This window comes from Nanorana parkeri, unplaced genomic scaffold (assembly GCF_000935625.1).
Source record: "Nanorana parkeri isolate BGI_ZX_2015 unplaced genomic scaffold, ASM93562v1 scaffold180, whole genome shotgun sequence".
In the NCBI taxonomy this organism is placed as follows: Eukaryota; Metazoa; Chordata; class Amphibia; order Anura; family Dicroglossidae; genus Nanorana; species Nanorana parkeri.
Window position 1 is genome coordinate 1027189 of NW_017306448.1, and position 16316 is coordinate 1043504.

At 43.5% G+C, this 16316-nt stretch overlaps 1 protein-coding gene across 1 annotated transcript in view; it reads left to right on the plus strand.

The window, feature by feature from the left end:
- Positions 1 to 835: 835 nt before the first annotated feature.
- Positions 836 to 16316, plus strand: part of HGFAC (HGF activator) — a 55491-nt gene continuing 40010 nt past the window's right edge. The window contains exons 1-2 of the mRNA XM_018554972.1: positions 836 to 1084; positions 11198 to 11282. Of these exons, the coding sequence (XP_018410474.1) occupies positions 989 to 1084; positions 11198 to 11282 (181 nt within the window). The 5' untranslated portion in view covers positions 836 to 988. The remainder of the gene's footprint in view (positions 1085 to 11197; positions 11283 to 16316) is intronic.

Below are 16316 nucleotides of genomic sequence, written 5' to 3' on the forward strand. Positions count from 1 at the left end.
AGCTCGTCGCTCAAGCTTGTAGCTCAAACATGACCTATTTTTCGGCGGATGTTGCGCGATTTGGCCCCAATAGACTCAATGGTGTCGCGCAAAACCGGCGATATTGCACGACCTTGTCGCGCGATATCGCACCACAGAATGGTCACTTTTGCACAGCAATATGGAAGGAAAGAATGATGTCACATCAAGACCGCTGTTGATTGGTTACAGCCCAATGTAGCAGCGACAAAGTCCCTCCCAAAAGTCGTGCTACGTAGCGCAACAAAATGTGCACTGTCGCTCAATATCGCGCAATGTAGCTCAACGCCGCTCAGCACGAAATCGCGCGGAGAAACACGCGATTCTCAATGACGCTCAGTGTGAATGGGGTCTCATCACTAGTCCCCACTGTACTTGGCAAAGCTGAACTCCAGGCTGATCAATGATATCTATTTCCTCCAGTCAGGTTACTTTTTAAAATCTTATATATATATAATCAATGGCAAGAGAATCACATTCTGATTCAACCACTGGTGTTTGATTGTGGTAATAAGGGCAAGTAAATAAAATACCAATGAGGCAGCAGACCCTACTGCCTGCCCATTCCCAGTGCTGTGTCAGTTCCAGTGAATTGTTCCTTTGCCCTGAGGCTCATCAGGTGTTACTAACCAGGCTAGATCTGCTGGGATGCTCAATGGTTAATTACTGAAAAATTCTTAGCAGCTATAGTGCGACTCATATACATGTCCCAGCAGCTTTGGTGCAATCTTCCATGAAACGCAATAATTGCAGACAACTCTCATCTGCCAGCTAAACTCCCTGTTTCGCCCACAGGATCATCGTTGACAAATGGTTAATAATTAAATGCTCATTTTGAGCTGAATCCTGAAGAGTTGAGGGAGGCTGCGACAACAGGACAGGAAGTCACAGCTGCTTGCAAAACACCAGACTGACCATTTGACCATCAGGGTCTTATTGACATAAGCTGGGCCCTCTAGCAAAGGTTGCCATGTGTGGGAGACGAGGACACAGCATGGCCACCGGACGCCTTTTCGCTATTTGCTTTCTTTTGTTCTTCAGCTTTTGCCAGATCTCCGGAGTACTGGTGAGTTTATTATCTGATATTCTGGCCTCGTCACTGTGCATTGTTTTATTTCAACAGATAAAGTGACTTTAATCTCTAGTTACTGAGATATGCAATCCTTTGCTGGCAGTCACCTCATTGGAATAGAACTACACAGGAGATTTTGCTGAGAATTTAAGTCAGTGCAAACGCTTTCTATTCAGTTTTGAATTACTTGGGGAAGTGTTACATCTGCTGTCAGGTTTTTATTGTCCACTCGGTGTCCCCATTACAGAGACTTGCCCTTATGGAGACAACACAGGAAGTGAGAGGAAATCCACACACACAGAGGGGAGATCCCACTCTTCACAGTTGTCACCAGAACAGGTTTCCTCATTGGGACCCCATTCACACCACGGCAACAGCGTTTCAGCACGCTTTACGCACGTTTTATTAATGCATGTTTTAACTCCTTCATGACTGAGGCCTTTTTTTCATTTTTTGCACCCATGTTATATTCCACATTTTAGGCCTAAAAATTACTTAAAACCCCAACACATTATATATTTTCTGAATGCCAAGACCCTATACAATATAATGGTGGTAGTTGCAAAATTTTAATATTAGCGCAACTCCTTATTAAACCCCAAAATTTAGTGATAAATTTAATGAAATGCCCCAAAACACAACAAAATACCCATTTTTTAAATGAAATATAAAAGATGAGGTTACAACGAGTAAAACGATACCCAACATCTGTTCATAAGCAATAGCATTTTAAGGCATGTTTTCAGCTCCTTTTAAGTTGTCCAATGAAAAGCAGTCTCAGCTGCAAAAATGCGCTTAAAAAAAATCTGATCGACACATTTAGGTTGTTGTCTACGGAGCGTTTTGCTCCATAGACAACAACCTAAATGTGCCGATCAGATTTTTTTGGCTAATTAGTGCCATAAAAGATACTCAGGGACTATTTCAAACAGGTGTAATATTCTGCGCGATTCAGCGCGTATGTGTGAACGGCTACCATAGGAATACATAGGATTTTATGTTGCATGATTTAAGCACAGAAAAAAAACGCGTGACGAAACGCCCTGGTGTGAACGGGGTCTTAAAGTGTATGCTGCCCAAACAATGCACTGCTGTGATTTGCTTCCTTTTGGTCTGTTGTATAAGCGTCAAAAAAATCCTTTGATCGTGTCAGAACTTGCCATGCACTTTGCCTGTGTTATCTCAAGTCCTGCCTAGTTCAGTTCTGTAAATTATAGAACATCTCCCTACTATAGTATGTAGATTAGGAGAGGGGAAGTTGTTATGTAGTCCTAACACACTTCCTGTCCAAGGGTGACCAAGCTGCTCCTCCATAGACACAGTACAGTGAGTGAGTGCTGCTACTCTATTTCAGTAAGGGGCTGATGTATAAACGTTCCACCCAACGTATAGCTGAACACCATTTACATGGCATTGCTGCCACTAGATGGAGCCAAGGATCATAGGAAATTCCTGTGCTCCTTGGATCAGGGGCTGACTGGCAAGTAGAACCCAGAGGCCCATGGTGCAGCAACTTGGCCCCCCTCCCGCTCTGCCTCTTCCCCCGCCTTCTCCACGCCCCTGTCTGCCACTTTTGCCATCCATGTAACAGTAGTGTGAATGTATTTATCGGTTTAGGAAATGTAAAGCACACTGGTAGTGGAGGGATGCCACGTCAGGGCTGTGCGCGTGCATGACTGCTGCGACCCTGGTACTTCTGCCACTAACTCAGAAATACGTTGTACAGCATTGCAGAATGGCATTGGCTATAAAGAACTACAATTCCAAGCAATACATTACACAACAATGCAGAATACCATCAGCTATAGAGGACTATAAATCCCAGCAATAATGACTACCAACAGCTATAGAGAACTACAATTCCCAGCAATACATTACACAGCAATGCAGAATACCATCAGCTATAGAGGACTATAAATCCCAGCAATAATGACTACCAACAGCTATAGAGAACTACAATTCCCAGCAATACATTACACAGCAATGCAGAATACCATCAGCTATAGAGGACTATAAATCCCAGCAATAATGACTACCAACAGCTATAGAGAACTACAATTCCCAGCAATACATTACACAGCAATGCAGAATACCATCAGCTATAGAGGACTATAAATCCCAACATTAAAGGAGAACTATGAGGTGAGTGCTTTTCACGAGCGCATACAATTTACTCTTCTTTCAGGAAATATATAATTCTGGGGGGGGGGTTAAGTAATGTTCAGACCTAAAATGGGGATTATAACGTATGCAAAAAACAAACAAATAGCAAAAAAAACAGCTCTGTCAGCGAAAGGGTTAAAGTGTTGGCCCAGCATGACAGTCTCCATATCAGAGCATACAAGGGCATAAGCATACAGGGCATGATGTGATGTTTTAGTAAAGTAAACTAATAAGATTGAAGTTATATCCTGTGTGTGCTGGTGATTTACTGTTAGACTTTGGAATTCTGCGCGGCACCATCCATGAAATCACTATGAGCACCACCACTGGTCGCAAAAGCTGTAAGGTCTTTATCTATCTATTATCTTATCTATATATACATTGGATTCACAATGCACTAATTTGTATGAATTTTATACACAAAATATTTTTTCTGTTTTGTACGAATTCATATTATTTGTTTATTTATATGCATATGTGTCTTTAATGAGTATATACATGGATGAATACATTGATTAATGATATAAATAGAGGGTTATTTAGTTCAGCACGTTTTCACTGCTGCTTACTCTGTAATGAGGACTTCTATGAAGGAGCATTTAGGGAGTTGGGTTTATTATTATTAAACATCATATAGGATGATGTTTTGCACCTTTTAGGGGGTGAAAATTCTGTATTTATCTACATATGAATTTCAAACCTTTTGATTCACTGATATTAATACACATTCTTTTAGGGGGGGTGTCTTTTAGCTAATCAATTTTCAGATGAGGATTTGGGTCTTCTGATTAAAGGTGCCCATACACTGCACGATTCTCGTACGAGAATCGCGGGAAATCCTGCGATCAAGGTAAATGGCACTTTCGCCATTATTCCAAAAGTGCCATTTTCGGCCGATATGTTTCGGCGGCCGATATACTGTATCTGTGCATCCCTAGTCTTAATGACCATCTATGGCCAACCTCATACCTCTCAACTGTCCCTCATTTGACATCAAATCCCTCTGTCCCTCTTTCCTCTTGAAATGTCCCTCCTTTTTTTCTGTAAATGCATTACAAATTACAGATGATAATATGATTGTTTTGGTTTGTTTACCATTTCTTTAGTCCAAAGTATTGCAGATCAGATTTTTTCTTAGTGCAGCAGTGCAAAACTATAACAGGGCAACGTAGCAATGAATGGAATGTTTAAGCCCCAATTCACACCTGAGTGATTTGTTGTGCATTTCCTGAAACACTGCAACGCTCAACATGAAGATTCCCATTATATTAAATGGTGCCCATTCACACCTGAGCGCCGTGCTGCGGTTTGCCACTCGAAAAAGTACATGAGCTTTTGTTCAGGCAGAATTATGCATGTTTGGTCCCATAGACTTCAATGGGAGCGTATGAAAATGTGCAACACAAATGTTTTAGCGTGTTTTTCTCATCTAACCTGCTTCTCCAAGCAACCAAAGGTCATTGGATAAAATTGAGAATTCAGGAGTGTCCATGCTGAAGGTGGGAGACTTTTATCTGCCTGGTGAGGGCTCACAAGAACCTCTACTAACTCAGTGATGCCAATTACAAAAAACGTGGCAAGTGGCAGAGGGCCTAGGAAAAAATTGGGTGTAAAATTTTCCCTGACTGGGATCTCCTGTAGCACAACACACCACAAAGGAGAACCAGGAAGCAAATACAAAGACGACAACATATATCTTGGTATGCTGATGCCTTAAGAGTTCCCTTCACTGGAACTAAGGGGCCAAGCCCAACCCCTGAAAAACAACCCCACACCGAAATCCCCCCTCCACCAAACTTTACACTTGGCACAATGCAGTCAGGAAAGTACCATTCGCCTGGCAACCGCCAAACCCAGACACGTCCATCGGATTGCCAGACAGAGAAGCGTGATTTGTCACTCCAGAGAACACGTCCCCACTTCTCTAGAGTCCAGTGGCGGCGTGCTTTATACCACTGCTTCCAACTCTTTGCATTGCACTTGGTGATGTAAGGCTTGGATGCAGCTGCTCATCCATGGAAACCCCTTACGTGAAGCTCTCTACACACTGCTGTTGTGCCAATTTGAAGGCCACACGAAGTTTGGAGGCCTCTAGCTATTGACTCTGCAGACAGTTGGCAACTTCTGCGCACTGCAGCATGCGCTGACCCCGCTCTATCATTTTACGTGGCCTACCACATCGTGGCTGAGTTGCTGTTGTTCCCAGTTGCTTCCACTTTGTTATAAAACCATTTAACAGTTGACCGTGGAATATTTAGTAACAAGGAAATTTCACGGATGGACTTATTGCACAGGTGGCAACCTATCATGGTACTACGCTTGAATTCACTGAGCTCCTGAGAGCAACCCATTCTTTCACAAATGTTTGTAGAAGCGTCTGCATGCCTAGGTGCTTGATTTTATACACCTGTGGCCATGGAGGTGATTGGAACACCTGAATCCAATTATTTGAAGGGGTGTCCCAATACTTTTGGCAATATAGTATATGATATGATGTGGCAGATGATATTGCTTTCCATTGGCCAAAACAAAAACACCCGATGCTTTAAAACACGCCAAAATGTGCCAAAAAGCTTTAAATTGTCTGGAAATTATCATGCTCAAGTGTGAATTGGGGCTTATTGCAGGACAGTCAATGATGGTAACAGGCCCTTATGTCACCAGTTCCTAATGTACTGAAGATGAGCTCACCCAACAAAATGGCTAAATTGTATGAAGGACAGGTACACTTTAATGCGGAGGGAAAACATGTCTGCAGTTAATGTAAAATCAATGAAATGGTGGCACATTGAGAACATTGAAGTCCAAACACTATGTACCCTATGCTTACGTGTGTACCCACTCGAGTTGTGAGGGATAATGCTGCAGCTGCATTACCTTGTTCTGTAGACTCTTATGTCCAAGCTTGTCATACAGCATCCATTCAGCTGTATAATCGGCCTTCGCGTATCTTCAATAGTTTTTCTATTGTGTAATTTCTTCCAGGTGATTATGGTAATTAGTTTTAATTTATAAAAGTAAAAGTATGTACGTTTATATATATATATATATAGTTATATATTTTTTTTATTTTTTTTTAGTGCTGTTAACACACACCGTACTTCTAAGTGACTGACCTCATAAAATCCAATAAGTTTACTTCACTCTTCACCTGCCCATCTGGTTCAGAGTGTCTAAATGATTTCTTGGCATTACTTCTGTAGGACTTCATTAAGAAACAATTTAATTATTGCATCCAATTACAAGAGTGTTTGTTTGTCTACCTCCCTCATAAACAGGGCCGGTGCAAGGATTTTTGCCTACAAGGCGAAGGTGCATTTTCCCGCCCCTGAGTGACAGTCACGGCTCTCTGCAGGGATAGATCGAGAAGTGAGCGAGCGCCGGTATGTGTTCGCTCACTTCCCGATCTACTGAGCTGACTTGTGACAGTTTCATTGTCACAGGTCGGCTCAGATTATGAGGCGAGTGAAAATCACTCTCCTCATAATTCCCCTTTAATATTATATTCTTTGATAACTGCAGGTCTTATCACTTGGATGTGTGCTTTGTCTTCCTTGGACCATCTAGTGCAGACATCTTCAGGTTCTTTCCCATGTATGGTAGAGGCCATTAACATGGCTTGTTGTCAAACCATTTTGTGACAGCCAGCTTAGGACTCCTTCTGACCACCATCATTGATGCTCCTCTTCCATCTAGTTTGTCAGCAGGTAGCTGACATATCTGGCACCCTGTTCTTTGTTATGGTTCCAGTTGCTGGAAAGCCCCTTTTTCTTCCTTAGCAAGGGAGGGGGGGCGATTTGCATTTGAATGAGTCACTACATTTACATATGAATGGGCCGCTGCTCATTGATATGCAAATCACCATGGCCCCTTCATATGTAAATATCACGGCCGGGACAGTGCAGGAACAGCAACAGCATCCGTAGAGAGCAGACAGCAAAGGGAGCTGGGGGGCGGGGCTCTGACTATAGGAAACTGACGCTCAGAGCCCCGTCCATGTCGCTGCTCCAGTGTATGGGAGGTAGGCGCTGTTTTTCCGCCCCTCCCCACCAGCGCCCTCGAGCGCCCGCTTGTGTTGCCTGTATGGTAGCGCCGGCTCTGCTCATACACAAATGTCTTTATGCATTACATTTGTTTCTAAAGAGATTTTAGTTTTTCTAAATTTAAAAAAGAACTGTGTTTGTTGTGAAAATGGCCACTTAATATAACACTGTGGCAGCTTGAAAAAAAAGAGTCTTCCTGTGAAAATATATCATTTACATTGTCTGTCAGTCAGAATTTCTTTAAGTTTTTTAAAAGGAGTGGGGAAAGGTTACAACCTCTATCAGGTTTTAATTTTTGCGAAGATTTCCTCTCACTGTGTGACACCGAGGAAGGATCGGGGTCACCAGGACAGTGGGACACACAAAGCAATAAAAACCTGACTGAGGATCCAATGTATTTTTGCTGGGATGCAAAGTAGAGACATAGTATGTGTCTTTGGTAATAAAATTTGTTCCTGCACAACATTTTTTGATTTATGACCACAGTTCTGCTTTAATGGGTACATGTTCATGCACATGTAATGGGTACCTTGTATTTTAACAACACCACTGAGCCATAGCTAAGTAGTTGAACCAAGTAAGCTCCCTTCCCATAAAGTGGTAGAATTTTTAGTTGATCTCTTTGACCTTTATATAGTTAATTAGTGTGTATATATAGTGTGTGTTATTATGTGTGTGGGTGAATGTGAGGCACTGACTGGCAGGATTGTGGATAGTGTGGGTGTGTATGTGTCACTCATGTTAAGGGGTTCCAGGGTTGATGACTGATATGGAGTGTGACGGACTGAACCGTCACTGCGGCTGCTGGAGGAGCCTGAGGGCTAGCCTCCTTCCTAGAGACTATGGACCAATCCCTTTTTGCCCTGTTTCGAGTCCTCATTTGCATTGCCGAGAGGACCTAGGTGAGGACTGGAGGATAGTTTGCAGTTGACCAATAGGAAGGTGGTCGGTTGGGCCACCTTCAAACTGTTGTTTTATATAAGTGTGTGTGTGCATCCAATAAACGTGATTCCTGTTTGAACTTACATACAGCCTGCCTGGTGTTTGTTCTGAGCTATTACCACTGGATACGAACAGCACATAGCTGACGTTCGAATCCCAAATTATCAGATGTCCGAAATATCAGACGCTGCGGTCTGAAATCTAAGGAGTGCCGGGAGAGTGGAACCGAGCGAGCAAGGGGCTCGTTACATTGGTGGCAGCAGTGGGATCTGCTCTCCAGTTACTGGGACACTCCAAACCACCACAGGGAATGACCAGCTATGCAGCCTGCAGGAGAGACACGCTGAAAGACCTACTTGAGAGCTGAGGAGGAACCGCTGGGACAAAGAACAAGGCCACCCTGATCAGTGAGCTAGCCCAGATGGATCAGAGGGATGGTAATGCTGGACCCCGGTCAGTTGGAGACTTGTTTCAGCAACGGGTTCGACAGCGGTTGTCATTATATTGTGCCAACCCATCAGAGACCACCATACAGAATGCCATTAGAGACATCCAGCAGCAGGATGAGCGGCAAGCGAGAGAACTAGAGCGGCAACATGAGTGGAGAATGGCGCAACTACGGCAATCAGCGACAACACCTAGAGATACAGCGCCTTTCCGTAAGTTGCCCTTTCGGGCGTTCAAACTATTTAAGATGGAGATCCAGGGAGAGGAGGCAGACGGCCTCTCTCCCCAGCGGCAGAGGGAGTTCCAGGGAGAGGAGTCAGACGGCCTCTCTCCCCAGCGGCAGAGGGAGCTCCAGGGAGAGGAGGCAGAGGGCCTCTCTCCCCAGCAGCAGAGGGAGTTCCAGGGAGAGGAGGCAGAGGGCCTCTCTCCCCAGCAGCAGAGGGAGTTCCAGGGAGAGGAGGTAGCCGGCCTCTCTCCCCAGCGGCAGAGGGAGTTCCAGGGAGAGGAGGTAGCCGGCCTCTCTCCCCAGCAGCAGAGGGAGTCCCAGGGAGAGGAGGTAGCCGGCCTCTCTCCCCAGCGGCAGAGTGAGTTCCAGGGAGAGGGGATAGATGGCCTCTCTCCCCAGCGGCAGAGGGAGTTCCAGGGAGAGGAGGCAGAGGGCCTCTCTCCCCAGCGGCAGAGGGCGTTCCAGGGAGAGGAGGCAGCCAAACTTTCTCCCCAGCAGCAGGTGGAGCATCTGCAAAAAGGTGCAGCGGATGCTTCTTCCCAGTTGCAGTCTTTGTCCCAGGGAAGGGAGGCAGCCCTTCTCAATCCCCAGCGGCAGGCCATGGTGCAGGGAGATGTAGGGGCCCTCAAAACCCCCCAGCGGGAGTTCCAGGGAGAGGAGGTAGCCATTCTCACTCCCCAGCGGCAGGCCATGGTGCAGGGAGATGTAGGGGCCCTCAACACCCCCCAGCGGGAGTTCCAGGGAGAGGAGGTAGCCGGCCTCTCTCCCCAGAGGCAGAGGGAGTTCCAGGGAGAGGAGGCAGCCAAACTTTCTCCCCAGCAGCAGGTGGAGCATCTGCAAAAAGGTGCAGCGGATGCTTGTTCCCAGTTGCAGTCTTTGTCCCAGGGAGGGGAGGCAGCAATTCTCACTCCACAGTGGAAGGCCATGGTGCAGGGAGATGTAGGGGCCCTCAACACCCCCCAGCGGAAGTTTGTTTTCAGGAAATCAGATGCCAGACATGTAAATTTGTCTTGTCCGACTAACACAGGTCCAGACCAGTTGGGGGTCTGGTACCTGGTTAGTCTACTGTCGGGAGGGGAGAAATGTGACGGACTGAACCGTCACTGGGGCTGCTGGAGGAGCCTGAGGGCTAGCCCCCTTCCTAAAGACTATGGACCAATCCCTATTTGCCCTGTTTCGAGTCCTCATTTGCATGGCCGAGAGGACCTAGGTGAGGACTGGAAGATAGTTTGCAGTTGACCAATAGGAAGGTGGTCGGTTGGGCCACCTTCGTTGTTTTATATAAGTGTGTGTGTGTGTGTGTGTGTGCATCCAATAAACGTGATTCCTGTTTGAACTTACCTACAGCCTGCCTGGTGTTTGTTCTGAGCTATTACCACTGGATACGAACAGCACATAGCTGAAGTTCGAATCCCAAATTATCGGATGTCCGAAATATCAGACGCTGCGGTCTGAAATCTAAGGAGTGCCGGGAGAGTGGAACCGAGCGAGCAAGGGGCTCGTTACATGGAGAAAATAAACTTTCTCTATCCTTGTCATTGGTCCTTAAGCCCAGAGACTTTGTAGGGCATTAAGTGGGATAAAGCCTCCATTTCTAGGTCCACATATTACCTGGGAACCAGACTTCCTCATTACTCTAATTTGTCCATAGCCCTTTATAACTGTGAGCTGACTGATTCTCAGGGCTCTCTCTTGCTCTTTCTGCTGTGAGAGCGGTTGTGTGAAAAGGCTGAATGCTGAGAAAACACTAAAAAAAGGTACAATTACTGCCTGTTTGTGTTGGGGAACCCATTAGCGGACACCCTGTTAGCCAGGAAGTGACCTGAGTTTACTTAGTTGCCTGTTTTGTTTTGTGCTATGGTTTATGGCATATCGCCTGATATTCCTATAAATTGTAACAATTGGTGGGACCATGTTCCACCTACCCTAGGCAACCTGGAGTGCTCCAAAGCCCGCACCCCAAAAACTTTTGGCCCAATTTTTTATGTTGACTGCAGTTGGGCTTAAAGATCTACAAGTAAGCAGCATCTGCACATGCACAGAAAGAGTAGAATGCCTAGAGGATATAAATCAGAACTAGACACATATATCAGCCTCTTTTTTTTAAAAACATTTTTTATACAGAAAAAATGTACGGTGACTGAAAAATGTATGATGAACAAGTCAATTTTATATAGTTCTGTCTTTGTAAGCTGTGGCTATGATGGATTTTGCTTAAAGAATACTGGAAAATATATTTATTTAGATTGCATTGTGTCTAAAAAACATATTTATATTTTATTTTAGCACAGACCAGCGAGCTCCATCCTCAGGCAAGATGGCATAATTGCTGTTTCTCACAGACTGCTCAGTGCCGGACACAGAAGAACAGGTACAGTTACAAACCTTTACTCTACTGGACTCTTACACACTGGCCATCGTGAATAAACGGCAGACATCTTTTACATTAGCAGAAAAAGTATTAATTTCTTTCAAGTAGCTCTATTATTATCTTTCCACAATGTTTCTATAGTCTTCCCTTAATAGATGTCCTACTGAGCTTGCTGTTGAGCTCAATAAAGAGGGCAGTGCCAAGATCAAAGTGTAGTAGCCAAAAACCGCGAGATATCAGTATACTGAAAGGTAAATTCTGATTGGTTGCTAAATGGCATTGCCCTCTTTGGCTTGGTAAATAAACCTGTATTTCCATTTATTTATTTATTTATTTTTAACCTATTAAAAAGCAAGAAAAAAAGAGCAAATTAACTAATTTATTTTTTCTTTTCCCCCAATGCCGGACTGAACAGGGCTTTCAGACACAGGCTCTTATAAGTCAGTCACTCTGTATCTTGCAACATTCCTCTTATTACAACTAAAGATGATTGTATGGTCCACCGGTGATCCTTTGAATCTGGCCCCCGTCATCAATTTGCAGGGCTTGAATAGTCATGGTTCACTATTCACTAGCAGTATATTGAAGATTAAAAAAATAATTTCACAGCCAAGGTAAGGAAGGGGTTGGAGCTAAGATCTAGAATTGAAGATACTGCCATTGGGGTTCTTAGATGGGTGAACTACTTGCTGAACGATTAGACTTTCAGACTCTACCCAATACTCATACCTAAAAGCTGTGTAATTGGGTGGAGTTAGTTTAAATCACAAGGAAGGATAAAAGTGCCACGCACATCTCGACATGATCATACATCAATCATTGAATGCGACTAAAATGATAACATTGAATGAAAATTGCAAACCAAATGATTGTGAGACCTCAATTGATTTAAAAACTGACAAGACGATCGGCTGTGGCAGAATTTTGTCAATCACTTTTGATCAATCAAACAAATATCTGTGTGTATCAGGAGAACTAATTGCAATAATGGAACAGCTCGGAACAGTACTGTGTGTACCTGAATTGAACCCACCTGTTAGGTGTATGGCTAAACTAATAACAAGGCAGCCCTGACATAGAGGTCAAAGTAGCGAAACTCCCCTTCACCACTTCTATGCACATAATTGCAGACCACAACAATAAATAACTGCTGTTGGAGACATGGAGCTGGTGCTGTGCAAATGGTACATCTGCAGTCAGATTTATAATCCTGTTGCCAAAAACATGGACACGTTGAACTGTAATGCACCATAGGATTATTTTTGTCCCCTGTGGCCCTTAGTCATCATACAGTGGCCACAAGTTTTACTATGTGTGATGGATAAACTCTGTTTAATGACTAGACTCAAAGAAGCAAATTAAAATATTTACTTGACAATTTGTCACTCATGCATTGGGTAGAGCTATTGGTAACCATGCAGACATAACTTAAAGGGATATGGCTCTTCAGCTACCTAATAGCTACATTAATGAATGCTCGAAGTCCATTTACTAATATTAGACACACATTCACCTCAGGCATGGTAATCTTCTCTTGTTGGTCAGAATGATGGGCACAAGTCACTTTAGTATATTCAAAAAAGAAAAAAAAAGTTTTATTGCACATGCCAATTTAGAAAGGAGGGTGAGGTGCGGATCAGGATATCCCACAGTACGCTGGATCTTATTCTTTGAACTAGGCCTCAATATCTTCTGGATCTTACATTAAAGTCTTCTAGATGTCTTCCTTCTAATAACAGACTGTGCTGGCTGGTTACTATCAAGCTCAGGTACATTTGCAAATGAGATTCTAGGGGTGACTCAATCTTCAATTCCAAAGCAGGCAAGCATAGGAAGGTTCTTGTGTATAACTTCTCAACCATCACTCACTGCATCTCCATATGTGGTAGGACAGAAGCTGCTTCCTCTAGACCCGTGGTTCTCAACTGGTGGGTCGTGACCCAAAAGTGGGTTGCAACTCCATGTTCTGTGGGTCGCCTCATGTCTTTTACTGCATTAGGTGAGAGGCTTCTCATCCTCCCCCGTAGTGCAGCACTGTCAGTTCTCGTACCGACAGTCATTCAAAATATACTGCCTGGCGCCAAGCATCAGCTTAAGGTGGGCTGGGCTTGGGGGTATGGCCGCGAGGGAGCTCCATCCATGCGTGCATTGCTTACAGCTCCCTCACATGATGTTATATTCTGGCTCCCGGCATCTCTACAGGGAGTGCAAGTGAGCTGTATAAGCAATGCATGTTTGGATGGAACTCCGTCACTGCACAGCAGCCCGTACTGAACACCTAAAATGTTTTTTGGAGTGTGTATGTGTGTGTGAGACTGTCTGTCTGTGAGATTGTGGTTGTGTCTGTCAGTGTTTTAATCCCAAACTACCATGCAATTGCACCTACTGTTTGTTCTAGTGTGGGAGGTGTGTTGCCATTCATTTGAATGGCACAACAAACACATCTCCCCACCCACAGTTTGATCGCTTGCACTGGAACATGCTGTACTGCAATGCTGTGTGTTCCATTGTGGTGCGACTTGGGTCACAACTTAATGACCAAGGACAAATGTGGGTCCTGAGGTTACACAGTTTGAGAACCACTGCTCTAGACCATATGCTCTTTTCCTCTAGCAGCCATCACCTTCAGGGTCCCTACATCTTTCCATGTGCCTAGGCCTGAGGTCTAGGAAAGACTAATAAAGCTGGCATCCTCATAGAGCAGAAGCCCAGCAGGGAAAAGCGTGAATAGTATTTAATAGTTCTCCCAACAGGCCTCAGCAGTTTGCTCAGTCCAACTTATTGGCCAGACTATCAGAGATCCATAACACTTACAGGGTTATTCACTAGGGTGAAGAGTTTGGAGAAGGCAGGAGAAGTGAACAATTTAGGACAACATAGCTGAAATGGAAAAATTCCCCAATTCAGCTTACTTTCCAGTTCAGCTATGTTGTCCAAGATTGTTCACTTCTCCTGCCTGTCGTCAGTCAGAAAAAAAAAAAGGCATAGGAGTGCATAGCTAGATTCATATTGGCTATTGCACTTTGCAGGTTGGGATCCCTGCATATCCCTCTATCACAAAGTGTGGGAGCAAGCTCAAAAAATATGTGGCAGAGAGAATACACTCTGTTGAGGTGGCTGAGTACAGCCCACTGCTGACTACAGAATAAAAAAAATACAAAAAGGAATTTAGCAAAAATAACACATCCTTACGATTGTATTCTGCTTACAAAAGAAAAATCCAGCCATGCTTTTGTATTATTTGCACAATGCATTTCAGGGCAGTTGCTGTGTGGTTTTACTTTACTTGTGTAGAAATGCTAAATTGCTTTCAGGGTTAAATGAAGACAAGACCTGACTATCTGAGATTGTATCTTTCCATTGGAGCCCGGTTATTTTCTATTGTTTGTTCACACTGTCAGATAAGCCCAGTGTGCCTCCCCCAAGAAGCATAGAAAATTTTAGAAGTGATAATGCAGTTTTGTCTAGAAATAATGTCTACAGTACAGAGAAGCAACAGGTGTCCTAGCTTCTGAACCATCCAAAATTTCTGGCCTCTTTATAGAAAATAAAGACCAATTTACTGCATACTTCTAAAGTTTAGCTAAGGTCAACACTTTTTTCTGTTTTCTATAGAGCAGGGAAAGGTTAACACCATTGAGACAGAACAGGGAGTGAGAGGGAGAAACAGGTATACCCATAGGAAGATTTCCTTTCCATTCCTGTTGAAGGACAGTTGTATAATTTTTGATTTTCCATCACTTGCTGTCTCAGGAATAATTGTCGTTGGAAAATATAGAAAGGATGACTCTCCCCAGGAGGGACACCAAATGCAATAAAGAACTCAACTATGCATGAAATAACTTCAATTAAAAGTCCACACAAAGTTTATTAATAGAGTCCATAAAGTAGCAAGCTTGTTTCTGGGACTATACAAAGTTAACTAGTGAGTGGAGTAGGTTTCAAGCATTCTAATGAACTGTTTTCTCTATTCTCAAAGAGATCTATGAAGTCTATATCTTCTCCCAACCCAACATTTACAAACCCTGAGGAAGGGGTGCCTGTAGAAACCCAGGAACACGTTGAGTGCTTTACAGTGTTAATGAAATATGTGGATTTCCAGTTTTGAGTAGCATTTTCTCGTCTGCATTGCTGAATTTGTTGTTTTAAGAGCCCCACGAGGCTCTGGTGTACCAAGAGTGGCCTGCAAAGTACCCTGAAAAACCAAAAGATACACTTGACCAAAGCAGAAAATCATAAAAGGGAACCAAAAACCTTCTCTAGCAATAAAAACCTGAAAATGGTTCTAACTAAGCCTTACTTTAAAAAAACAAAACTGTTTGGCTTTAGATCTACTTTAAAACTCTTATGTGTTAATGTGTAAAACTGTACAACGCCATCTTGTGTTGGCAGCATGTGGTCCAAAAGTGGTCAGACATGCCCCCTGTACAGTGCTCCAATCAACCATTCTGCTTAGGGAACGTGAGTGTAGTTGATTGGAGCACTATGCAGTGAGTGTGTTTGACTGCTGGGGATTCCAGGCCACGGAGTTCTGTCTGAGAGCATATGTCTCTATTTCTAGCATGCTCATGAGCCAGGGCCGCTTCTTCCATTTTTGGGCGCATAATTAAGAAAAAAAAATCCCATATTCTTCAGTTTTTATTCAGACTGCCGTATATAAAGCCTACATATTTACTAGTTGAGCAACCACAATGCAACTGTGAATTAATGCTACTAGATAGGACTCATGGAGATATAAGAGCACACAATCGAAAAACATAAATTGGTGAAGAACATTTGACTTTTTTTCTAAAATGCTCAGTATAATTATTGTGAACTTGGCTCTACAATAGATAAAATAACACAAGAACACAAGCAAGTCTTATCATATTAGACATTTGACTATTTGGCTTACTGAGTTAACAAGGAATAATAATAATTAGGTGTAATTATTGTAAGAAGATTTGAGATAAGGCATAACACTATGACACTAATTGAGGAAAGATATGGAAATGTTGCAGTATCATAACGCCTTGCTGTAGATGGTACATCACT